We start from the raw sequence: 26975 nt of genomic DNA, 5'->3' as shown, positions 1-26975 counted from the left end.
CTGGGTCGGGAAGATCATCTGGAGGAGGACACGGCAACCCATTCCAGTATTCTTGCCTGGAGAATCCCATTGACAGGGGAGCCTGGCAGGTGACAGTCCATAGGGTAGCACAGAGTCAGACACAGCTGAAGCGACTCAGCATGCATGTGTGCATGCATAATTTAATTAAATGCATATAATTTAATCAGATAAAATATAAAATATCTTTATAAGGTTTTACTTACATAACAGTATCATTTCACATAATTGCATATTCTATAATAATTCATAATTTTTTAAACAGTTACATTTCGGAGATTCCTAGAACTTTGAGATCATCTTTTCTAAGAGCTTTCACACTTTTTTGTTAAAACGTGTGTAATCTTTTCCCTTATCCTTCCCCTCCAATGACGTCTTCTGTGGAAGAAGACTGTCTGAGATGGAACGAAGGAAGGTGCTTGCCGAAGCAGCAGTGAGGGGCCCCAACTCGTGGGTGGGCTCTCCCTTTAGTGACCCCAGCTCACCGGACTGGGACAGCCTTGGGACAGAGTGAAAACAGCTGCTCTCGGTCAGTCTTCATTCCTTTTTGAGGTCTCAGAGCTCCTTGGGTGGAGCTAAGGTCAGGGCTGAGGCCTGCTGCCTTGAAGTTGAACTTTTATTCTTGGGTTGGTGGGGGGGAGGGTCGGGGGGCTCTGTGGCATCTGCTGGTGAGATGTATTACAGGGTTTGGTGTTCTCTCTCCCTGGTGGGAACTGGGGCCTGTTTTCCTCCAAGCCACCAGCTGATGGTGCCTTGACAGGCGGCCGGCTCTGCCCCAGGCTTTACTGATGGCTGCACTTAGGCTCTGTCACTGCTGAAAGCCATAAAGGAATCACAACTCCCAAGTATGAGCCGGAGCCGACGAGGTTAGCATCTCACATTGTGGCCTTAACAGCGGCTGTGTGTCTGTACTCTGTGACCATCCGATGAACACTGACTTCTAAGCAGTTGAGAACATTTTGTGTGTTGCATTTGAGTTTCATTTTTCTATAGGGGTGTCGGTGTCAGGTAATGATCCCTTAGCTGTATGAAGTTTTCTTTCTAGAAGAGTCAGTAGACCTATAATAGCAAAGGCATTGGTCATTAACTGTTAAGGATAAATCACACTTTTCTGGCCTTGGGTTTTCTGTGTTGAAATGATGTCACCCTTTTCTACAGACTTCATCAGCCTATGTCTGTTGTGATTTGTGACATTAAATGAGATATATTCGAGAGCCTTTTATCAGAAGATGGATATCAGGAGACATTATTACATAAATGAGTCTAACTTTTCTCTGCAAGAAAACTTGAGCCACTTCCTTGGCAGATGTAGTGATGAGAGATGGATGGCCTTTGTGTCTGCCTTGCATCCGAGACTCTTGATTCTCCATAGAACAGCTAAAATGGAAAAACACATGGCCAGGCCACATTGGGATGCAGGGATAGAATGAAGGAAGGATGAATGGATGTTTGGATGGAACGGGAGTACTAGAGAGGGAGTGATAAACTAGAACCAGGATAAAAGAATGAAAGATAAGAGGAGCCATAAGACTTCCCAAATTTTGTGCAGGGCATCACTATTGAAAACTTGACTACTTTTTGCTGTTTCCCATATATTCTTGTATACAGACTTCATTGGTATGTTTACTGAATAGACATTTTGGACTACTAACTGAGATGCTGGGGCTAAACGAATAAGACATGATCCTGCTCTCAGAGAGGGAAGTTTAAAATCTCTGGAAATGATTAGGAATCTTGCCTGGCACGTCCCTGCCTACAGAAGATGCTCTTGGAGCAGAGGGAGACATCCACCACCAGTCTTATCTCCTTGTATTCACCACGAACAAGGAAGGGCTTATGGGATCTTTTTTTTCCCTTTGCCAAAACATTGCTTTCAGCTGTTCCCTGCCCTTCTATGAAGCTTTTAAGTTCTGGATTATTACTGTTTTAATGGGATGTTACACTCTCGCACAGAATGACTCTTTTATTTCTTTTTGAACCAGGATTGATCGCAAGATGTCTAATGCTCACACCAACTACAAACTGGATGAGGCACAGGCTATAATGAGCGAGCTCAGGACCATCAAGAAAGCCATTTATACAGGCGAGAAGGAAAGACGGGACCTGATGCAAGTAAGAGGCCGGGGAGCTTTTCAGAGCCCGCATCTGTCTCTCTGCTCTCCTGCGTATTGTTCCTTTATTTATTTATTTCCATTTTTAAACATGTTCATAATGCCAGGGTTATCTAACTTTCCTTTATGTAAACATTTAAAAATATATATGTATTTATATCATATCGTTATTATATAATCATGCAAATTTTAAACACATACATGTTTGTAGAATATATATGTGCATTTGATATCTTCGATATATGTGTGTGTACGTATATATATATATATATTTTAAAATGTGCATGTTAGTTTCCTAGGGTTGCCATGACAAAGAACCACATACCAGGTGGCTTAGAACAACAGGAGTTTATTCTCTCCGAGTCTGGAGGACGAGAGTCTGATGTCAAGGTGCGGCAGGGCCATGGTCTGTCTGGCGGCTCTGGGGAGGTCCTTCTCGCCTCTCGCAGCCTCTGGGGGCTGCTGGCAGTCCTCGGTGTTCTCAGCTTATAGATGCATCACCCTAGTCTCTGCCTTCGTGATCACATCTCTGCATATAAATTTTTTCTTCTTATAAGGACACCAATCATTGGATTAGAACCTGTTCTCATCTTAGTTCGATTTCATCTGCAGACTTTTCCTTCCAAATAAGCACGTATTCCCAGGTTCTGGGGGTTAGGACTGAAGCATCTTTTTGCAGGACACAATTCAGGCTATAGTAAGGGGTGACACATTTATATCGTTTAATAACCAAAGTAATTTTAAAAGTGTATCATAAGAGTCTTGCTGTCACCCCATTTTCTCACCTCCTATAACTACTGTTATAACCTTCTTGTGTGTCCTGCTAGTGTTTATACAGACACGTGATGGTGTGGACACGTGATCAGTTGCCCTCACAGAAAGTTGGGCCTGTAACTCTGTACGGCTGCATAGTATTCCACCATGAGGATAGACTTTATACTGGTTTTTTTTTTTTGCCACTTGAACTCCTGTAGCTTCTGTTATTTTTAGAAAAAACTGAGTTTTTGCCAAGGGACGCATGCCGGGCTCTTGCTCCATGCCGGAATGCATTTGATGCTCTCCGTCGTGGCTTTTCTTTCCAGCTCAGTTCACTGAGTCGGCACCTGGCACTAGTAGGCGTTGGTCTCAATTCTGCAGCATGTAAAACACACAAGGACATGGGAGCAAAGCTCACCTTCTTAGGCCAAGTGCAACAGGTGCGCACATGACCGCCTTGCATGGCGGTGCTTCCTAATGTCAAGGATGTGAGGCTGGAGTGTCCCCAGGGTGCTTGTTCAATTGCAGATTACCAGGCCATACCCCAGATCTCCTAGATTAGACTCTCTGGGGTAGGATACAGAAATCTGTATTTTCAGATGCCCTGTATTTCCGGGTCATGAGAAGTAAATGACACCCAGCTGCCTCGAGTGGGTTCCCCACCATGGAGGCTGGAGATAGAATTTCTGGAAGATACCTCAGACTGCAGCATCTTCTCTGAGACACTCCAGGGAGACACACAAGCAGTGTCTTCGTCTAGTAAAATCAAATAAGTTGTTTCATCTTGGCCCATCCCAAGACACCTTTGTCTAGATCCAGAGGCACCTGCCTGGGGTCTACTGCACCTGGGCATCTCGTGTCTGCAGTCTTTTAAAAATCTTAAAACATCTGGTTTCTCTTGAACTTTCACCCGAAGGGGTTCCAGGTACCAGAATTTATACTTACTCTAATATTTGGCCTACTGACATCCATATAAGATGACTTTGGCCCTGTAGAATTATGACTGAAAAAAATTTGCTTATAAGAATATGTGAGCATAGTCTAGGAGTTGTTTTCACCTTCTGTGTGGTTTTGAAAATCTCCAGGTAGCATTCCGTTCTGATGGAATTATTTATTGAGGGAACATTTCAGATAGGAATGCTATCTCCCTTCCCCTTTGCTCTATTGAGGTACAGTTGACAAATAAAATTTTATAAATTTAAGGTGTACGTGCTGGTTTGATAGACACAACTATTGTGAAATGATTACCACCATAAAATGAGTTTACACATCTGTCACCTCACATGGGTACGTTGATTTTTCTGTGCTGAGGACTTCTAAGATCTACTCTTAGCAACTTTCAGACCTTCACTCCAGATTTGCTAGCTATTCTCACTGTGCTGTGGATCTAAGATCCGGGACTTATTCCTCCTGCTTTCCTGGTGGCTCAGACGGTAAAGAATCCACCTGCCAGTGCAGGAGACGTGAGTTCAATCCCTGGGTCAGGAAGATTCCCTGGAGGAGGGCATGGCAACCCACTCCAGTGTTCTCGCCTGGGAAATCCATGAACAGAGGAGCCTGGTGGGCTACAGTCCATGGGATTACAAAGAGATGCAACTGAGCACACACGTATGCACATTGCTCTTAACGCATGGGACTTTGGACCCTTTGACCAGCATCTCTTCATTGCCCCGAGCCCTCTAGTCCCTGTCAGCTGCCTTTCTACTCCCTATGTTTTTGGCTTTTTTGGAGGGAAGGCTTATTTTTTCCTTAGGAAACACAGAGTTTTTTTAAAAAAAAAAAAAAACAACAGTAAAAATGGTCCCTCATTTGTTCTCTGTATTATTCCCTTGCTGCCAGGAGGACTCAGTTGCCATCTGACTTAAATCACTACGAGTTTCATGAAAGGTGCACGTGCTGATCAACATTTCTTTGGAATCTCATGAGAATGGGGTTGGGGTGGGCCTGCTCTCCAGGAATGAGGCTGCCGACCTGGAATGGGAAGGAAATGACTGCTTGGAAAGGGAAGAGATGCATCGCCATGGCTATTCAAGTTGCTTGTTCCCTTCTGTTCTAGAGCCTGGCCAAGCTGACTGATGGCTTCAGGAATAGCTGTTCTCTTACCGACCCTCTGCAGGAGTTCCCTCCCGGTGCAGGCGCACTGGGCGAGTCTTTATCTCACCAGTTTTGTGATGCTGGCTCTCAGACTGACATCATAGGCGAGGTATGCTCACCAGGCAGTGGGGGGGCGGGGGCGGAGAACCAAGTATATCCAGAGAGACAACAAAAGGGCTCCTTTCATGTGGCCATCACCCATTTGTTTAAATTTTCCACTTTCCCTTCAAAAGGGTTTTGGCTTTTGTGCCATTAAGTTTGAAGAAAGAATATGGTTTTTTTTTTACATCCAGGCATCTTGAAGGTTCAGAGGGGCCTGAGAGGCAATTGAATGGCTTATTACCTCTCTCTTCATAAATTAGATTTTTTAAAAAGGCAGAATCCTTTTGAAAGTTGAGTTTAGCTGTTTTTTTTTTTAAATTTAAATGTATTTATTTTAATTGGAGGCTAATTACCTTACAATATTGTATTGGTTTTGCCATACATCAACATGAATCTGCCACAGGTGTACATGTGTTCCCTATCCAGAACCCCCCTCCCACCTCCCTCCCCATACCATCCCTCGGTCATCCCAGTGCACCAGCCCCAAGCATCCTGTGGGAGAGGGAGAAGGTGGGATGATTTGGGAGAATGGCATTGAAACATGTATAATATCATATAAGAAATGAATCGCCAGTCCAGGTTCGATGCAGGATACAGGAGTTTAGCTGTTTTTTGACAGGTGTAGGACTCTTTAGAGCATGGATCAGCTAACTTTTTCTGCCAAGGTCCAGATAATAAGTGTTTTAGGCTTTGCCGGCTATGCAGTCTCTGCCATAGTCACCTGTGAATGGGTGGGTGGGGCTTGTTCCAGTAAAACTAAGAGGTGGTGGGCCACATTCATCCTTTGGGCCGTAGTTCTCTGAGCTCTGGCTTAGACCAGTGATTTTCATCAGCTTTGTGGCTGTGTTACCCTTGGGTTATACTTTGATGCTATTTCTTATTCTTCTAAGAGAATGTCAGAAAATTAAATTGAAATTAATTTTGTTTGGGACTTGGAAGAATTTCATAATGCCCCTTTTGATAATTAGTGAAGCCTTGAGTTAGCCATCAAAGCAGAATTGGCTGTCATCATGTGAAGCAGGGCAGTGAATACTTAAAGACACTACTGTTGTACTGTCATTGAGTGAAGTTTTACATTCATTTGTTACAAATGGAAAACCAATTTGTATGAATTCTTAGGGCTCACTAAGTAAAGTTGAAATATCAGTGAAATGCACAATGCCCTCCTAAAAGTAAATAAATAAAAAGAAGGGAAAACCATTGACTAAAAAACTGTGAGTTTTAAATAATTAACTATATTTTAAAATGTCAACAAATAGTGCCTCTTTGAGGGGAATATCATATAGGAAATAATGCCTCTGTGTCCTGGATGTCCTGAACTGCCTATGTGCAATGTTCCCCCTCATTGTTCTCAAAACTACACTTAGACATTTTTTGACCAGGTTTAAGACAGAGAAGAATCTGCAAGTCAAAACTGTCTGGCATTTTTGCCTAAAGATTTTGGCATGAGAAAAGGAAAGAAGTACAATATGTATTGAATTCCATGAATAACTCATTGCTGCTTAACATAAGGTTAGAATTAGAATAACTTTAGCAGTAAATTGTCATTATTTATGAGTTTACTGGGGCTGGCCCTGAGTTGGCAGCTTCATGACTGTTACTTTGATTTAAGTAGCTGTTTCCATCTTCTTTTGTCAGCTGAGAGGGTCCAGGTACCAGGTTACCTGAGGTTATGTAGCCAGGGAGAGGCAGATCTGGGTTTGAATCAGCAACTCTGATCCCTAAACCCCTGTGCTTTCTACTACATCTTGTTATTGAAAAATATATCAAAAGGCTTTAACTGTATTAGTTAGCTATTGCTGCATAACAAAACACCCCTGAAACCTAGCATTTGAAAACAGCACACATTTATTATCTCACACTTGTACTGTGGATCAGGAAACTGTGCTTCATCTTCTGCTTCAGGGGCTCTCAGGAAACTGTAATCAAGGTATTAGCTAGAGTTGCAGTCCCATCAGAAAGCTTGATTGGGAAGGGTTTACTTCCAGGCTTATATGATTGTTGGCAGGATTCAGTTCCTCACTGATTATTGGACTGAGAGCTTCTATTCCTTACTGTATGAACCTCTCCAGGACGGCAGCTTGCTTCGTCACAGCATGCATGTACTACACAAGTTGGGATGAATTTTTTTGTGTGTTTATATCAACTTTGAGGAATTCTCTATTTCTTTTCAAACTTAATTTGCTGTGGGAATTACAAAATAGACAAGTGCCACTATTTAAAAAAAAAATCCGCCAGTGTTGGAACAACCAAAGTCTTACCAGTCGCATTCCCAACTCCCGATGACCAGAGGTGGCAGCTGTTATTGGTGTGTTTCCTTCCAGACCTTTGAAAAATGGAAATTAGAAGGTGAATTAAAATATTCTTCACTGGTGCTGGAAGTTTAAGTGAGTTTTCTCTTTTGAAAATGGGTTTTTAACATGTCTCCCCCCTTGTTTATCTTCCTTCTGTTCCGAAAAGTTCATCTTTGATGATAAAACAAGGCTTGTGGATCGAGTCAGGCTTAACTGGCAGTATGAGGAAGCCAGAAAGAGGTAAGAAGCTCCTTTTTCAAACCTTGCCTTCTCCTTATTTCCTTTCTCCTGTGGGAAGAGGGTTTATGGAGTTTCAATGTGTGATTTATCCACATCTTACCAGAAAGCAATGTCTGACAGAGTATAGAATTAAGACTCTTCAGTTTACGTGTAGCTTCGGAACGCATGTGACAGAATTTCACATGCATTTAAAATGGGAACTTCTCAATATTGCAAAGCTATAAAGATGGGATATAATAAAAATAGAGACTTTTCAGGCTCTCTTTATCCTCTCAGGGAATTCAGAACTCCCTCCTTCCCTGCCTTCTAACTGAGCATCAGTCCCTCAGAACAGCTTAAGCATAACTGTTTTTTTTTTTTTTTTAATATATGTGGCGTCTCATTTTATAGATTAACAACAAAAGCCATTATCTTGGTTCAAAGCCAGTTTAATAAGGATTAGGTCCATGAGTGACAGCAGTACCTAATCTATGTCATTCTGACAGAGAACTGAAACACAATCGTGTCTGTTAACCTGTGTTGTAGGTTACCTGCCTTCTGCGAATTGAGACTTGACCTTGTTTGTGTGTTTCAAAATGTATCTCTCCCTCCTCTCTGTCCCTCCCTCCCGGTCTCAGCCAGGTTGCACGGGCAGCACCACCAGGTGGGCTGTTACCCTCGCAGGCAGTGTTTTGTTTAAATTTATTTTATTGGGCTGTGTCGGGTCTTAGTGGCGGTGCACAGGCTTCTCTCTAGTTGTGGCACATGGATTCAGTAGTTACGGTGCATGGGCTTAGTGAATCAATCTCTCTTGTGCCTTCTGAAAAGAGTCTTAAATTCAAGCTATTCCAAAATCTGGGCTTCAGAAAGCCGTGGTGCCTGTCTTTTTCAAGAAGTTTCTTTAGTCACATATGAACTGCTGTGCGGGGAATGGAGGAAGAGGAGCGAATGCCAAGCAGGTCGAGGGCGTCCGTTCTGGAAGCTAAATAGTTGGGTTTGGTCAGTATACTGTATCATTCAGGGATGTCTGGAAATCCGCTTCATGGCCTTTTTAGCAAATGTAAAAATAGCATCAAAACCAGATCATCTGACTCCCTGTTGGAGGGCCGGCTGGAGATGACCCAGCCTCTGCTCCGAGCCCCTCTGCCCGATCCTTCTGGCTCTTGCTCTGCAGGATGCAGTGATATCCTCAAAGGGGGCACTGCACTTCCCCGTGGACCACTTCCCTGGCCTCAGGCATCCACTCTCTGGAGCTTGCTGGTGGCGTTTGTCCGACGCTGTTGTCTCAATATTGAGAATATTGTCTCAATAGTCCTCTGCTCCTTGCATGTTTCTGCTGCACCGTGTGGGTGTTGGAATTCGCTGCATTGTATTAAACCACAGAAACTTGTTGGGTGCTGTACTTAACGTAATTGTTACTGTTTGGCTGTGACATTTACCAGCCATTGCAAGGGATATTTTGGTTTTCTAGAGATGAGGTTGATACAGAGTGAGTAATCTTTTAAATATCGAGATAATAACATTTGAGTGGAAAGTCCAGGATTTAAGAGCATTCTTCAGGGGAGGACACTGTACTTCATCAGTATCTTTTAAAGGGGAGGAGTATCTCAGGGTCACCAGAACCTTGTTAGGAAAGGCACTGCAGTTGCAGAGGAGGGTCCTGTCCCCAGTGTGTCGACCTTTGTAGGAAGGTAGGGGCTTCTCCAAAGTGCCTTTCTGAGCTGCCTTGCACACATTTAGAGATCCGAGATTCATTGTAAGGACGTGTCAGGTTGGCTCACAGTTGTTCTTTCCCACTAGAATAGTGGTTCCCACTAGAGCAGGGAGTGAGGGAGGGGTGCGATGGTGGGACTCCCCCCACCCCCAGTGGGCTTCTGGCTACATTTACAGATGTCAGTAGTTGTCATAGCTCTAGGAGAGGCACCAATGGCATCAAGTGGGGAGAGACCAGAGAACACTCTGGTCCCCATGTCACTAGTGCTAGAGGATTGTGCTGTCTCAGCAGGTCCACATCTGCCTCACTTCCATATGGGCAACCCCAGCAGCTTCCTCCACACCCGGCAGCCATTGGCAGAGAAGCTGCCAGGGGTTGGGTGGGGGTCTGGGAGACTGTACTTCTGACTAGCACCTGCCCTGTTCACAGACATGGCGTGGTTTATGTGAGGCCATAAGGACATATAAACTCCCCCACAGCTAGCAGACATTGTGAGGACCTCAGTGAGTCTGCCTGGGGGTAGAGATAACCCCAGATAGTACCTGCAGGGTGTGCGCCTGCGTGCACGCACACTGCCTATATGTATAGACACACAGGGTTCAGAAGCATGTACAAATCTGCTTGTATGTCTGTGTACACATGTAACATATGTATGCTTGCATTTATTTGTGTGTATATATAGGGCTTCCCTGGTGACTCAGACAGTAAAGAATCTGCTTGCAGTGCAGGAGACCTGGGTTTGATCCCTGGGTTGGGAAGATCCCCTGTAGGAGGGCATGGCAACCCACTCCAGGATTCTCGCCTGGAGAATCTCATAGACAGAGGAGCCTGGCGGGCTTCAGTCCATGGGGTCACAGAGTTGGACACGATTTAGCATATATATACCTGTGTGTTTTCCTGCTTGTTTTTATTACGTAAATAATACATGAATACATTGCTTTTGTCAAAGATGCAATCAATAGAGACCTCCCATCTTAACTTCCTCTCTAATCCTACCTCCCACCATTAATGATTTGGTGTGAAACCTTCCAGGTTTTATGTAAACATTTAAGTAAATGAAGCTCAATGTAGTTAAATCTAGTATATGATGCATAGCTTTTCTAATGATTACAACCATCCTCTCTGGATGGACATCTCAATGATTCCAGTTTTTTTTTTATTTTCACAAATAGTGCACATCTATGTATAGGCCCCAGCCTTGCAGGAATACCTGTTTCCTTGGACAGATACTTAGCAAGGAAACATATGGGTCTAAAGACCTTTATGTTGGAAGTTCTGATCAGTCCCACTGAATTGTCTTCCAAAATGACCTATATGCTTTACCCTGCCATCAGTAGCAACGGAGAGCCCTGATTTCTGTGTCTCCTCATCCTGGTTAAATACCATCATTTTTTGTACATTTTTTTGGAGTCATGGACAAACACATTCTGTGAGTTGTCACGTCCTTCCCTGGTGAAGGTTGCAGGGAATGGTGTACTGATGGTGCAGATCAGCATACTTTCAGTTATTTAAATTGCCGGGTCTGAATTGTTTTTGCAGACAAGCACTCCTTTCACAACATGTTAGATTCCATCAGCCCCTAAGGGATGGGGGTGGCGCCCCAGGGGATGTTTTTGGTTCTCGTGACTGGAGAGAGGGCCCTTCTGGCATCCCATTATTGCTCAACACCCCACAATACCCAGGACAGTCCCCCCAGCAAAGACTCAGATGGCCCAGAGTTTCTTGCTGCCATCAAAAAATCTGACTCTTCGGCTTCTTATCTTGCTCTGAAATCCCTACTGTGTGTGGCAAGACCCAAGGACAAGTCTTCCACTGACTCAAGGCATTAGCCTGTTCCAGCCATGCTGGCTCCCTCAGTGTTCCTCACACACATTGGGCCTAACACCTGTCAGGCACACTCCTGGTTTAGTGCTGGAGGTTGGCACAGTAATGGCCCCTGAGATGTCCATATCCTAATCCCCAGAACCCATGACTCTGTTACCTTCCTTGGCGGAAGGAGCTTTGCAGATGGCCTCAAGTTAGAGATCTCGGGGTGGGGAGATGATGCTAGATCACCTTGATGGTAGCCATTTAGTCACTCAGTTGTGTCCGTCTCTTTGTGACCCCATGGACTGTAGCTCACCGGGCTTCTCTGTCCATGGGATTATCCAGGCAAGAATACTGGAGTGGGTTGCCATATCCTTCTTCAGGGGATCTTCCCGACCCCGGGTTTGGACCCGGGTCTCCACATCACAGGCAGATTCTTTACCATCTGAGTCACCAGGGATTACCTCGATAGGCTCAATGTAATCCCAAGGGTCCTTAGAAGAGGGAGAAGCAGAGAAGGAGATGTGAGGATGGATGCCGAGATCAGAGTGATGCAGACCCGTGAGCCAAGGAAAGTGAGCAGCCCCTAGAAACCGCTGTAAAATATATTCTTCCGTTGAGCCCCCAGAAGAATCACAGTCCTGTCACTCATTGTTGACTTCTGTCATCTGGAATTGTAAGGTCTACAGCCATACCACCCCAGATGTGCCCGATCTCATCTGATCTTGGAAGCTAAGCAGAGTCGGGCCTGGTTAGTACTTGGATGGGACTGTAAGGTAATGATATGTGTTGTTGTAAGCCTCCCAAGTTTGTGATCATTTGTTACAGAAATGCAAGGCAAGTAACACAGTACCCTTGGCCCCTGCTGTTTCCTCTGCCTGCAATGGGATGCTTGGCCTCAAAGGGTCATGTGGCCTCTGCTCTCCTTCTGCTCACTGTCAGAGACACTTTTCTCATCATTCTGAATAAAGGATCACTCCCATCTACCACCCCATTACCCTGATTCTCCCAGCAAATGTAACCAGCTAACCTGCTCTATACTTTATGCATGTGCCTGTTAAGTCTCTTCTGTCATGTCCAGCTCTTTGGGATCCCATGGGCTGCAGCCCGCCAGGTTCCTCTGTTCATGGGATTTTCCAGGCAAGAATACTGGAGTGGGTTGCCATGCCCTCCTCCCCAGGATCTTCCCAACCCAGGGATCGAATCTGCATCTCTTGTGTCTTCTGCATTGGCAGGCGGGTTCTTTACCACTAGCACCACCTGGGGAGCCCATATTTTATGTGTTTGCTTTTTTAACTGTTTGTTTTTCCCTGCAAGAATGGAAGTCTCATGAGGGCAGAAATTTTTATCCAGTTAGCTCATGACTATAATTCCAGAAACTAAGTGTCTGGTGAATATTTACTGAAAGAGTAAACAGAGGTCCCCTTAGATCACACATGCTCTTTGACCTTCACCCCTATGAACAGGCGGGTGGAAGGAATTCTTGGACCCAGGTCAGCGCCAGGTCAGCTGCTCTGCTCCTGGCTCCTGCCCCCAAAACCCTCATCCTGGTATGAGCCTTGGGCTAATTCCCCTGGATTTACAAGAAGAAAAGGCCTTTAGACACGCATGCCCTTCAGGATCTCATGGAGGCAGGTCATGGTCTGTTCATTTCAGAAATTGTGTTCACATGACACATCATTGCTCCCAGCTCAGTTTGTGGTTCCTGGGCTTTCGTGGTCATTCAGAAGGGCTTGTGGTCATGGACCACCCCGTCATGAATCCTCCTCTTGGGTGTTGGAAAAAACAGCTTTGGAGCTGGGCCCTGAGGGATGTTGGAATTCCCGCTGCCCATGTGTTGAGGAAAGCTTTCTCAATCAAGGGGGCGCAGGGATCAGGGCAGAGTTGTATAATTGCAAGTTTCTTAGGGGGCAGGGCAGAACAACCCCAGAGAGAGTTCTCTGAGGCTTGCTTTATGGTCAAGGATCACTTAGGCTGTGGATCTTGATATTTGATAGTTAGTTTGGTGCTTTCATTGGAGTTTCACCTGCTTGAAAACATCCTTGAGGCATTCCTCTTGTTGCCAGGCTGCACCCCACGAAGATTAGCTTCCTTCCCCTCTGTAAAATTTCCTGGGCTTTGCCACTTCTAAATGAGGAAAAGCTGATGCCTTGATGTATTTCCTTGTATATCTAGATTCGAGGTTCTTTCTCAGAGTTGGGAAATCATCAAAAGACAATAAATGTTCTGAACAATGAGGGATTTCATGTCTCTTCAGATTTAAAGGAAGTTTATAGAAGTGGAACTCATAATTCCAAACGATGGTATGATTTCTAGAGAATTCTCTAGACCAGACCACCACTGTCATGGTGACTAGTTTTGTTTTCAACTCTGGGTCATGTGTGCCCAGTCACTCAGTCGTGTCCAACTCTTTGCAACCCATGGACTGTAGCCCACCAGGCTCTTCTGTCCATGGGATTCTCCAGGCAAGGATACTGGAATGGGTTGCCATTTCCTCCTTCAAGGGAATATTTCCGGCCCAGGGATCGATTCTTTGTCTCTTGTGTTTCCTGCATTGGCAGGTGGATTCTTTACCACTTGGAAGCCCTCTAGGTCATGTAAAATATATTCCAACAACTGTTTCTTCCTTTTCCTTCAGGAACATCACTTTGGTTCCCAAGGCAGACCTTATGATAGGAGTATTTTCACACTATTGGTTAAAAACTTGAAAGAAATTTTCAAAGCCAGTTTGGAGGAACAAGTCTTCTTGAAGCAATCCTGATGACGCAGATGTCTCCTTATTTTTAACCTAAGAGTGCTTGTTCCAGAACTGTGCACAAACTGTAGCTGTTTCCATAGAAACACTTGCCGTCCTGATAGGAACAAAACATTTGGCCTGGCCTGTGTCTCCGCGTCTCAGTGTTTGTTGCCAGGACGGGTCCTGTGCCGTCGCTGATGGAGCGTTAGGATTCCAGCTGAATTCGATCAGTCCCTTGGATTTTCCCTTCAGTTCTCCAGTGACGGTGTATCTGGGTTTGGGAGTGGGGCACGGCCGTGAGAGACAAAGGAAACAGGCCAAGAGAAAGAAACCTGGAGACCATCTGCTTTCCATTTAAAGAAGTCATTCTGAAGCTCTGTTTGTTCAGAGGGGAGAAGATGTGAGGGCAGGGAGGGGTGTTGGGGTATTTGTAGGCCCATCTTTTTTTTTTATAAATTTTTAAAAGATTATTTATTTTTGGCTGAGCTGGGTCTTTGCTGCTGCATGGACTTTCTCTCTAGTTGTGGCGAGCGGGGGCTACTCTTTGCTGAGGTGCATGGGCTTCTCCTGGTGGCTTCTCCTGTTGCAGAGCACGGGCTCTAGGTACACAGGCTCAGTAGTTGTAGCACACAGCCTTAGTTGCTCCACAGCACGTGTGACCTTCCTGGACCAGGGATGAAACTCGTGACCCCTGCCTTGGCAGGCAGATTCCCAACCACAAGCCCACCAGGGAACGTAGGCCCTTCTTATGCCACATGGTCTAGAGTCAGACTCCATGAGTTTCCAGTGTAAAGACTTGAGCTGAATAGACACTAGTTGACCAAGATTTAGTTCATTGAGGTAAAGTGATTTCACTGTCCATACGACTCAGATCTCAGATGAGACTGTGGTGGACTTTTGATTTCCATTTAAATAGATATTTGCAGAAAAAAAACTAAAGAGAGAAAACATAAAAAGCATCAAGTTTACAGCTGTAATTGACATCTGAAGGCACGAGACTCTAACCTGGCACCATGTCCTAGAACGTGGCATTGGGTCCGTCATGTCCCCTCACCCTGAGTCAGGGTTGTGGCTGGCCTGGAGTTCCATTTCTGTTCCAGAAAGTGGCAGTATTTTAGGAACGTGCAAAATTGTATCGTAGATCCCAGAGTTGAGATATAAATTCAAAGAACTGGGGATTACTCTGAATATGTAAACTATGCAATATTAAAAGCACATTTTCTTCTTTGCAAAATGCAAGTCATATTTAAGATTTCCACATGAATCGTAAGGGTCTGAGCAGTTTCTGCCACATAAATGCAGGTTTCCATTCATGGTTTAATGGTGCCCGGGTTGTAATAGAAAAGGTGTTTGGGCAAAAATAGTAAGGGAAAAATGATTCATATTTGACTTCTGTCTACATTAGGCCTGTTTAAGGGGTGAAATTTAGAAATCACATGATAAACATGAGACTGGAGTGCTTGACTGAGAACTTGCTTTCATTTCTTGACTATTCTGTGCACAGGGACGTGTGTCTTAAAGCCTTTAAAAGACATTTATGAGAGGATATATATAGGCTATAAAAGGGGTTACCTATCAAAAATAAAAATCAGTAAATTCAGCTGACTCTCAGGGAAAAAACAAACCCTCGCCAGTTTTAAGTTGATCTTGATTCTCTTTGAAAATGAACTTGGGCAGTTCCCTAGCAGTCCAGTAGTTAGGGTTATGTGCTCTTACTGCCATGGTCCCGTGTTCAATCCCTGATTGGGGAATTAAGATCCCACAAGCCACATGGTGCAGCCAAAGAAAAAAAAGGAGGGGGGACTTGGAAAAGTTTCTTTTTTTGCAAATTTTAATCGTGACCTCGCTTTGTTTCCTTATGTTTCATTTCACTGAGAGAATATGGTAGGAAATAGCCTTTCTGGAAATGGTTTTCCCTTTATTTTCTGGAATTGGAATGATGGTGTTTGCAAGAGTGGGGTTCCAATTTCACACTGCATATCAGCTACTGGGTGTGGATATAGAAGGGACATCAGAACTGTACATTTGTTATTTAGCCTGAGGTAGAAGGTCTCTTGGATCCAGTAATCCTAACACAGGAAGGGTCCGCCTTGCAGATACTCTTTTCTGGACCAGCAGCATGGTACACAAGGCTTATTGTTTTAAAGGTAAAGCCATCCTGCCTCTTCTGTGGCAAACATTCAAGACACCACTTGTGCAAGAAAGAATTCTAGCATTCTTGGTTCCCGGTACACACAGACAGACATATGCTTCTCTCAGCCTCGCTAAGAGCAGACCCCCAAATGTCTAACTCCAGATTATGGATCTAGAGAAAGAAATTACACTTTCTAGTCTATTCCAGTCAGCTTCCCTTGTGGCTCAGACAGTAAAGAATCTGCCTGCAATGCAGGAAACCTGGGTTTGATTCCTGGTTCGGGAATATCCCCTGGAGAAGGGAAGGGCAACCCACTCCAGTGTTCTTGCCTGGAGAGTTCCATGGACAGAGGAGCCTGGTGGGCTACAGCCCATGGGGTCACAAAGAGTCAGACATGACTGAGCGACTAACACACACAATATATGCCAGTATTCCTCTAGATTCATAGGGAGCTCTGCAGTGATTCGCAGTGCTATGAAATTCAGTTACTTTTTTTTAAAAAAAAGCAATAAACCTTGTTCTTAAGCACAGTGTGCTCATCTAGTGCTCAGAACAGCCCAAACAACCTTTCCAGGTGGGTTACATTAAGTCAGCTTCACCCAAATTGTTTCTGCTACAGGAGTCACCCCTCACCATATGTCCATACAGCTTTTTCTTTTGAGCTCTGGAAAGTTACAGTACACTGTTTAATCTTGGTCACTGTACTGTTTCTTTTATGCTCACAGTGGGCAGACCTTTGGAAATCTGCCCTTTGCCTCTCTTTCCTCTTGTACTACAGTTTTTTCTTTATTCTTTGTTCTGATAGTGGATATTACTTGGGGGCTTCCCTGGTGGCTCAGATGGTAAAGAATCTGCCTGTAATGCAGGAGACATGGATTCTATCCCTGTGTTGGGAAGATCCCTGGAGAAGGAAATGGCAACCCACTCCAGTATTCTTGCCTGGAGAATCCCATGGACAGAGGAGTCTGGTGGGCTACCGTCCATGGGGCCTCAAAGAGTTGGACATGACTGAGTCACTTGAGATTTTCCTGGAAAAAGCAGGATTATCTAGGATTGGATCTCCACCCACCCTCAGCAACTTGAATCCCCGTGCAGTGGTGGCTAACCTGGAGCTGGCCAATGCAAATGGAATCTTGATCTCCTCACATGTTAACTTCAGAAAACTCAAAAAGAGTGCTTTTAAAAATATGTGTGCTTGTAGTATGAGAATTATTATTATATATGACCAGGTAACACTGCTAACTTTACTTGGGCTCAAATAGGCTTTCCTGTATACATTGAAATGAAAAATTACGAGGACCCAATGGATTTGCTCTTTGTACATCTCTTCTATATTTATTCCCTACCTTTGACTTGGCTTGATCTACAGTAGAATGTTCCAAAAATTTTGCTAGGTCTAATGTCTGATTTGGTGCTGATTTATGGGTCTGCTTGGAGTGCTTCCTTGGGCTTCAGTTATATGACTGCCATAAATTTTAATTACACTAATTAGAGAGAGGTAGATGCTTAAGCTCAGTTGGATTCCTAACCCTGTTGAGCTGCATCTGTCATTAGTTTTTTCAGTGACATGGTTTGGCACCATTTTCCAACACATTTGCAGGAAATTGGTCTTATGTTAGAAAAGAATTTGCCTAATAAAGCTACTGACATTCAGCTATTTTCTTTACCTTCTTGGGGAATTGGGCTTGAGTAAAACGTGCACATTTAAACTATGACTTGTATACGCTTTTCTTTTCATGACTGTGGATTTTCTAATTGGTTTGGTGCTTGAAGAAGGTTGTTGTTGTTCAGTCGCTCAGCCATGTCTGACTCTTTGTGACCCCATGGACTGTGGCACGCCAGGCTTCCCTGTCCTTCACCATCTCCTGGAGCTTGTTCAAATTCACATCCATGGAATCAATGACCCCATCCAACTATCTCACCCTCTGTCTGTGGTCCCCTTCTCCTGCCCTCAATCTTTCCCAGCATCAGGGTCTTTTCCAATGAGTTGGCTTTTCGCATCAGGTGGCCAAAGTGTTGGAGCTTCAGCTTCTTCCCTTGAAGAAGGCGCCTTGGCCAATCCTTTTGTCAGATTGACTAATCTCATGCTCATGTCTAGTTCAGGAGCAGCTCAGACTGGTACAGGGATATCCCACAGCCCTTAACACATGGGCCAATGCCAGTTGACTGTCAGTATCTGCGAGGAAGCACGGTGTTGAGACGGATTCTGAAGTTTGGACCCAGCGAGGACACCAGCTTTGATTCACGATATGTGTCCTGAGCACCAAATGGGACAGTCTCAGAAGTACTCGTGCCTTTCTCATTTTAGTGAGGATCATCCTATCCCTGCCTGATGGAAGCCCTAAGCTCCAAGGACAGTTCGCATTCTCCAGACCAGGCTGGGGTGCCTGAAAAGCAGTGGGTGTCACACTTGGCAAGAAGCACCTAGGAGGGCTTGTCAAAACCTGGGTTGCCCCACTCCATCTGCAGAGCATGGTGTTCAGCAGATCTGGGGTGGTACCTGAAGTTTGCATTTGTAACGAGCTCCCAGGTGATACTGAGGCTGACTCAGGGACCCCACTTTGAGAACCACAGTCTTGAGGCTAGAGCACTGAGTGCACCTGCCACTTTGCTACCCTCACAGCTCTCTGTGACCTCAGAGAAGTCACTGGATTTAGTTTTGGGCCCATGTGCCAACCTCTGTCCGGTACACGGCTGGCTTCTGGTCAGGTCTGCAAATCCTTCTCTCTGCCCAGAAGCCACCCCCATCTTGAGCCACATATAAACATAAAGGACTTAAAACATCATGCTCCTGCTTTTAGGGATCTCTAAAAACATGGGCCATGTCTCTTTCACTTCCTCTGCCTTCAGCACAACTTCAGGACACTAGTCTGTCTGCCCAGTGGGCCCGCGGGCCATTTGGGTGCACAGGGTGGGGGTGACAAGAGCTGTATTTCTGCAGCTTAAGGGGTACCCTGCATCACATCCAGGCTCACTGCGACTTGACTCCCATTCTTTCATATACTTGCTGGTGTGTTCATTCTCCGTTTCACGTGTTTAGCTTTGGTTGAGTACCTGCTCTCTGCCAGGCATTTTGAATATCCTTCATGGTCAAGGCCTCTGGCACTCTTGAGGATCCCATGAGGGCTGTGATTCTCTTCTGGGTTTTCTCAAGGTGGGCTCCGCAGCTAGGTGCACAGAGAAGGCAGGCAGCTGGAAGCATCTCTCGTGCGTCTAGCACAGTGTTCAACTACTGATAAGGGAGTGGGTGTGGAGAGAAATGAGCCGGCTCTGTCTCGTTCCAAAACAGCACATATAGGAAGCAACGCCAGGCATGTGGGTGAATCGGGGTCTTTTTGAAACAAACATGCGTGTGTGCTCAGTTGCTTCAGTCATGTCCAACTCTGTGACCCCAGGGACTGTAGCCCGCCAGGGACTGTAGCCCGCCAGGTTCCTCTGTCCATGAGACTCTTCAGGCAAAAATACTGGAGCGGGTTGCCATGCACTCCTCCGGGGAATCTTCCCAACCCAGGGATCAAACCCAGGTCTCCCGCAACGGCAGGTGATTCTTTACCACTGAGCCACCTGGGAAGCCCTGCAACAAACATCCTTACTGTCATCCCAGATGTCATAGGCCAGGGCAGATGATGCAAAGGGTTTCCACATCAGGTTTGTTCCACCTCACTTCCAGATCCCTTATTTGTGCCATGTGAGGTTGACTCAGTGCAGTCATTCCGCAATTGGTCAGCGTGAGTTTCTAGAATCTGCGTGACGGTGCTGAGACTGTGTGAAGACACGTGTGTTTCATCAAGTTCGTGGATCTTCCCATGTCCCTTTCCTGCAGAGTCTCAAACATCCAGCAGCAGCTGGCCCAGCTGGAGAGTGAGTCGTGGCCGGGCCTGGCTGAGGCTGACAGGGACCGGCTGCAGCTCGTCAAGGAGAAGGAGGCCCTGCTTCAAGAGCTACAGCTCATCATCCAGCAGAGGCGGCCGGCAGAGGACGTGATGAGACTGGAGGAGGAGCGGCGGCGCCTGGAGGAGGAGATCCAGCGCACCCGGGCCACGTCCATGCAGGGCGCCACCGAAAGGTGGGCAGGTAGCGCCGGAGGAGCGGCTGGCAAAGCCAGATTGCACGACTGCACATGGTCACTGATTCCTCCGGCAGCTACTGCCTGGTGGAAGGTGGAAGGAGCATGTACCTGCCTGTCCTCCAGGGGTCCCAGCTCTACTCAGGGCTCCAAGACTCCTGGCCCCTGTTCACAAGTGGGAGATGGTCGAGAAGGGGATAGAGGAGGGAAGAAGACCGGGGAACCCATGACTTAGACCCTGCCTGCTCCCGCTGCAGGTGCCGGGTGCCCTGCCCCTGTATTTTCAGGACATTGTCCTTACCCACCCCATAGGAAAAAGTAGAGAGAAAACTACCTCCCACACTTGGGCAGTGGCTTTTTTATTTTGGGCTTGATCTTTGAATTCTGTGGATGTTAGAATTTCATATGGTTTTGCCTGGAAGAGGGCTTAAAAATGAGGGACTCTGATTTGTTCCAGGGAATGGCAGTAGATTATGGCATGCTGGGCATTTGTACCCATCTTCTAGTCTACTCTCCATCTATCTGTTCATCTACCCACACCCATCCTCCCATCTTTATGCCCGTCTTCTTATCTACTGTTGTCCATCCAAACTGCTGTTCACTCAACCATCTATCAGCCTGCCATCCTCCCACCCCTGTATCCGTCAGTCCATGCAGCTACCCACCCATTGATTTATCCATCCTTCTATCCACCCATCTATCCACTCATCCATCCATCCATCCGCCCATCCATCCACTCACCCATCTATCTATCTGCCTACCCACCCAGTGTATCAGGTGCTGTTCAGGGGGCTGGTGGTACATTTTCAAGCAAAACAACACACATCTCTGTTATCTTGGTGTTTATGACCTGGATGTGCTTTTTAGAATTTAGTCATTCAAACCTCAGTCAGTTCGGGGGAATTAATAGTTGCATTTCTTGTTAGGAAAATATACTTGCTATCTTTGAAATCCACCAGTGGACTGTTTTCATACCTATAGGATTCTGCTTCAGGAAAAAAGAAACTGTCTCCTGATGCAGCTGGAAGAAGCCACCCGCCTCACGTCCTATCTCCAGTCCCAGTTACAAAGGTGAGTAGCTTGATTATCATCTTGTAATGATGTGATCATGAGCTTCACAATGCCCTTTAGCTTGGTTTTCTCTCCCAGAACTAAGAACCTGAAGTGGTTGTAAACACAGGACAGAAAAGTGGATACATGATATTTTTTAAGAGGAGCTGCTCGTATCATATATGATCCAAGGACACTGAGGAGATCACCAAGTGGGACTTCAGAATAACTCAGATTTGCCCAAGGATTTTGTAGCTCACAGCATCAGAAACCATATATTTTCATGTACCTATATGCACACATACATTTTTATTTCTTTAAGGCACAAATATCTTTAAGATGTGGATGCTCAGTAATAGGTCTGGAGTTCAAGTACTTAACTGTATTGGTGTAAAGGGCTTTCTGTGTATTATTTTCTCAGTTCCCCTCCTAAGAGTGCCTTGAGGCAGGAACTGTTCTCATCACAGCACTCCCCACCCAAGAAAGTGGGTGGCTCAGAAAGGTCAAAAAGCCCTTGACCAAAAAATACCTTCAGCTAGTCTGAGTGTGAGCTGGAAGTTAAACTCGGGCAAGAGTCCTGGATGTTAACCTGTGTTCTCTACTGACATGCACAGAAACAAAGGAAATAGTCACGAACTCAAGGGTGGGGAGTGGGTGTCTTAAACAGCTCACAGGTGAGGTTGATGAGCACAAGGCAGGGTTTTGCTCCTGGAGCTTCCCAGAGGCTGGCCTTGGGTGGGGTCGAGTGGGCTCCAGCCATGGGCTCCAGGCTGCTCTTCTCTTTTCAGCCTGTCTGCCAGCACCCTGACCATGTCCTCGGGGAGCAGCCGCGGCTCCCTGGCCTCCAGCCGGGGCTCTCTGGCTTCCAGCCGGGGCTCACTGAGCTCCGTCAGTTTCACCGACATCTACGGGCTCCCACAGTACGACAAGCCTGACGCCGAGGGCGGCCCGCTCCTGCGCTTCGACCTTGTGCCCTTCGACTCCCTGGGCCGGGATGTGGGCCTGGCGGATACCGCGGCAGCCCCGGGCCTGCACAAGCCGAGGCGCTCCCTGGACACGCCACAGTCGCTGGCTTCCCTGTCTTCGCGGTCCTCCCTATCCTCGCTGTCCCCTCCCAGCTCTCCCCTGGACACGCCCTTCCTCCCGGCCTCTCGAGACTCGCCCCTGGCCCAGCTCAGTGACGGCTTCGAGGTGGCAGGCCTGGGTGCCCTGGACAGGCTGCGGGCTCAGGCTGCTGCCCTGGGAGACGAAGACCTGCCGGGCGCTGTGGCCCTGCCGCCGCATGGGTGCCCCGGGGACGGGGAAGGATCTCATGAGCGAGGACCCCAAGTGGCCACTGCTCCCACAGCTGCAGGTAACTACCGATGAGTCCCATGGGTGCCCCAGGCTGGGAGGCGAGGATCCAAGCTCATTGAGGAAGCCATGTGCAGGGAGGCCAGCTGCTCTGCTGTGGCCTCAGGGGTGCTCAGCTTAGTAGGACCCTCGATGGATGGTCCTCGATGACAGATGAGGAAGCCCGCACGCCCACTCTGCCTGCGTGCTTTTGCTTTTGTCTTGTCCCTGGTCCTTGAAATGTCATGGAAACTGACAAGTTTCCATGGAAAGACTGTCATAGTCTTTCCCGGTATTTTGCTAGTTTTCAGAATGTTAGTTGTTATAAATAAAGATAAGAACCACCTGTTCCTCCACACTGGGAGCCTGATAAAGAAGTACTCGGGCCATAGTGAAGTTCCCAGGGAGTGTGCCCAGATGGAGCATTTCTGTGTGTGCCTGCCTCAGAAAAGCACTGGGGTGGCTGTCCGCCTATAGCCCCCCGGAAATCTTCCTTTGGCCCTGTAACTTCACTCTTTATCCTTTGTTCTTGTACTTGTCTATCATGGAGGAAGTGAAAAGGCATACCTGTGAGCATCAGTGCTTGCTACCAAATCGATTTCTCTGATGCTGTTCAGATCAAGAATCACGTAGCCATGAGAATTTCATCTGTCTAGTTGCTGTCAATTCAGCTTGTCAACAGGTAGCCCACGTGGAAAACCAGTCTGCTGTTTCAGAGGGTATTCTGGCTGATGGATGGTGCACAAAGCCGAACCTGGGCTTCAGTCCTCCCTCTCTTGACCCCATGTGCTTTTGTGAGCCAACCTCCAGTGATTTGAACCCACTTCATTTTTGGAGAAGATAAAAAACCGCCGCCCATTTAATTAACTTCCATTTGCACGGCCAAACTGTTTTCAGACATTCCATTCAGGCAAACAGTAGATAATTTGTAGAGCACTGTGGATCTCAACCAGGGGTGTTTTTGCCCCCTAGAGGTACTTGGCTGTGTCTCAAGACATTTTCAGTTGTCGTAGCTGAGGGGCTGGTGGCGGTGATGGTACTACTGGCATCTGGTGGGTGGAGACCAGCGGCACTGCTCAACATCCTTCAGCCCACAGCATGGTCCCCACTACAAAGAATGATCCAGCCAAGGTGTCTGTAGTAACAAGACTGAGAAACCCTGGTTCTGTACTGTTAAGTGTTTTAGTAGCAAAGGAGAGAGAGAAAACGTGAGTATAAACCCAAGGTAGTGGAAATGGCTTCAAACTAGCAGCTTAGACCCAGCCCCTATTCCCTGTCCTGTTGACTCATTAGCTGTGTAACCTCAAGCGCATCTTTGAATGGGGCTAAGTCTCACCTTCCTTGCCCTTAAATGAGGTGATCTTTGTGAACTCTTCCACTCACCACCATTCTGTTACCCATCAGTTCTTCTTTATGTATAACCATGTTGGTTATTGGGCTTCCCTGATAGCTCAGCGGTAAACAATCTGCCTTCCAAGCAGGAGACATGGGTTCAGTCCCTCGGTCAGGAAGATCCCTTGGAAGAGGAAATAGCAACCCATTCCAGTATTCTTGCCTGGGAAATCTCATGGACAGAGGAGCCTGACAGACTGCAGTCTATGGGGTCACAAAAGAGTTGGACACGACTTAGCAACTAAACAACAGCAGTGCTGGTTATTCAGTTCAGTTCAGCTGCTCAGTCATGTCCAACTCTGCAACCCTGTAGACTGCAGCACGACAGGCTTCCCTGTCCCTGTCCATCACCATCTCCCAGAGCCTGCTCAAACTCATGTCCATTGAGTTGGTGATGCCATCCAACCATCTCATCCTCTGTTGTCTCCTTCTCCCACCTTCAATATTTCCCAGCCTCAGGATCTTTACAGATGAGTCAGTTCTTCAAATCAGGTGGCCAAAGTACTGGAGCTTCAGCTTCAGCATCAGTCCTCCCAATGAATATTCAGTACTGATATATATATATATATAATAGTTTATTGTAACATTTATGTGTTTAACCAGAGATCTAGTATATTCTTAGGCAGTCCTGGAGCTTTTTGGCATCTCTTATTTCAGTGTCTTCCCCTCTGTGTTTGCAAACACACCTTTCATATCCCCATATACGTCGTTTCTATAATTCACATGTCCGGAGGAACTTTATTCACTTTGTTCTTCATTATAATCACAGGTTCAGTATGCCATGTTTATTCCTGTGATTCAAAAAAGAAAATACAAAATAAGGACTGAATTGTGCGTCTGTTGTTGCTTGAGCTTACTTTTCTGTGTTCCCCGCCCACTTCTGATGGCACAGTGATCCCTAGGTTGGGAAGATCCCTGGAATAGGAAATGGCAACTCCCTCCAGTATTCTTGACTGGATAATTCCATGGACAGAGGAGACTGATGGAATGCAGTCCATGGGGTTTGCATGTGTCCAAAGAGTTGGACACAACTGAGTACACACACCCACACACCCGTACCAACGTTTCTTTAAAGGTCGAGATACAAGAGTGTCAGTTTGTGTATGCAGAAAGTCCACACAAGGCCAAACATCCCTTTCGGTCCAGGATAAAGATAGAGTGGGGAAGAGAAGAGCCGACTTAATTTCTGATCCTGACTTCCTTTTCTTTTCCTCTTTGTGATGGATGTTATGATGCTTCACAATTCTTAGACCGAGGGCTTTGCTTCTGGCATGGCCAGATACTGCCATCTGGTGGTGTACTCGTATATGACACTCTGAGTAGAACTATTCAAATTACAAATTAATTACTTAAATTATAAGCACTTCACAGGTGGAGCTAGTGGTAAAGACCCCTCCTGTCAATGCAGGAGATTAGAGACACGGGTTCGATCCCTGGGTCGGGAAGATCTCCTGGAGGAGGGCATGACAACCCACTCCAGTATTCTTGCCTGGAGAATCCCATGGACAGAGGAGCCTGGCAGGCTACAGTCCATAGGGTCACACAGAGCCAGACACGACTGAAGCAATTTAGCACACACTCAAATTACAAATACCACTTACAAACTAGAAGTATTTGACTCCATGAATGGGTCCTGATGGGTGCTCCATGAGGGCTGGGTTGGGTAAGCAGCTTGAGGCATGGACAATGGATGACTCCTGGCCTCCCTTGATCTTTGGGAGTGCCCAAGCCTAGAGTCATCACAGCTTCATAAGGTTGGTGAGGATCTCAATACTCATTATATTAACCCCGCCCCTCATTTATGGTTCCCTGCAGTCTCCAGTCTAATAACAGTATGTGTTTAAGTTTGACTCAAGCAACCTTGAGCAAGATAAAATTTTAGTTACACAAAGTTCACAGTCACCCATTGTGTTTTAAATCAGTGTGAGGAGACTGAAGGTGGGACAGGGGAAGAGCAAAATAAATGGTCATCTTCAGCAGTTTTTACATGTTTACTATAGTTTTATCTTCCCCCGATTTTAAAAGTCAGATGTGTCATGATGTTGAAATCCATTCCTATTTTCATTCCCACTGGTATTTGCTAATATAAATCCATAAATATTTTTACTTTATTCATCTGTTTATTGATGTTTTTATTACATTCTTTATCCTGTTTAAATTGTTGGCTTAACTTCTACAGTGCTTTCACTTTCTGCTTTTTTATCTCTTTTTTCATGCGGCGCAACAGAAACATTGACTGTAAGTGACCTTGGACTTGCCTTTGCCTTGCTGGTCAGGCTGTGTCACATCTTTGTTCAGTCAATCAGTGTATTTAGGATGGTCAAGGCGTGGTCAGGAAGGGCATAGCTCATAGCTGTCCTTTAAAGTAGCTCAACAGTTATCTTATATTGTCGTTTCAGTGGTATTCATCTGGCTATGAAAATCGTGTAAGAACTTTCTTAAAAGCTTGAAGTATTTCTTTCCTCCTTTCATTTCCCCCTAGACTTTAATACTTCCATTATTTTAGTATGTCAACTGGCAGCTTTGCCCACAGTATGATTTTCTTTACACTTTCTTACTTTTTGTCAAATGGTATTGTCCTTAGGTCTCAGTGTCTGTCAGTCTGTGTTTCATGATGAAAAGTTCAGGGGCTTTAAAAATAAATGTGAAGAAGACTGTTTCTTCCTTACTTCATTGGCTGCTCCCCACTGTCCCATCGTTGCCTTGAAGCCCGAGAGCAGACGGTTGGGGTGTGTAGTGTAGGGTCTGCCATATGCTTTTTTCTCACCCAGGGCAACAGATGACCATACTTCCTTCTTCTGTCTACTCCTGCATCCTGTTGTTCCATGAATGCAGTAAGCTTGTGAACACTGAGGATTAAGCCTTTCATTTCCTTTCTCTCTTCATCCATCTTCATCGCAATGAGAGAAATTTTGTCAGAGTCACGTTACCGGGTTGCCTGGAATTTGACTGGATTGTTGCATGGTGTTACTTCCTTAAAGATGTGTAAGGCCAAGTGACAGAACTGGGAATGGAAATAGTGAGCAGTTGTGTTTTCTGGGGTTCCATGCAGCAACCTGAGGGCTTCCATCTGCAGTTCAGACCTGGGGGCTTTGGTTTCTTCCATGGGGCAGGGATGATGAGCAGAGCTGGACTTGGGATTGGTGATCA

At 45.9% G+C, this 26975-nt stretch overlaps 1 protein-coding gene across 2 annotated transcripts in view; it reads left to right on the top strand.

Moving 5' to 3' along the window:
- WWC3 (WWC family member 3) overlaps nucleotides 1-26975 on the top strand; it is a 107916-nt gene that overhangs the window by 60705 nt on the left and 20236 nt on the right. For both annotated transcript variants that reach the window (XM_052662928.1, XM_052662929.1), the window contains exons 6-11: nucleotides 2001-2130; nucleotides 4942-5088; nucleotides 7542-7615; nucleotides 19809-20051; nucleotides 21033-21122; nucleotides 21890-22455. In XM_052662928.1, the coding sequence (XP_052518888.1) occupies nucleotides 2001-2130; nucleotides 4942-5088; nucleotides 7542-7615; nucleotides 19809-20051; nucleotides 21033-21122; nucleotides 21890-22455 (1250 nt within the window). The remainder of the gene's footprint in view (nucleotides 1-2000; nucleotides 2131-4941; nucleotides 5089-7541; nucleotides 7616-19808; nucleotides 20052-21032; nucleotides 21123-21889; nucleotides 22456-26975) is intronic.

This window comes from Budorcas taxicolor, chromosome X (genome assembly GCF_023091745.1).
Source record: "Budorcas taxicolor isolate Tak-1 chromosome X, Takin1.1, whole genome shotgun sequence".
NCBI lineage: Eukaryota > Metazoa > Chordata > Mammalia > Artiodactyla > Bovidae > Budorcas > Budorcas taxicolor.
Note: the sequence above shows the minus strand (reverse complement) of the source record. Positions and strands in the feature narration are given on the sequence as shown.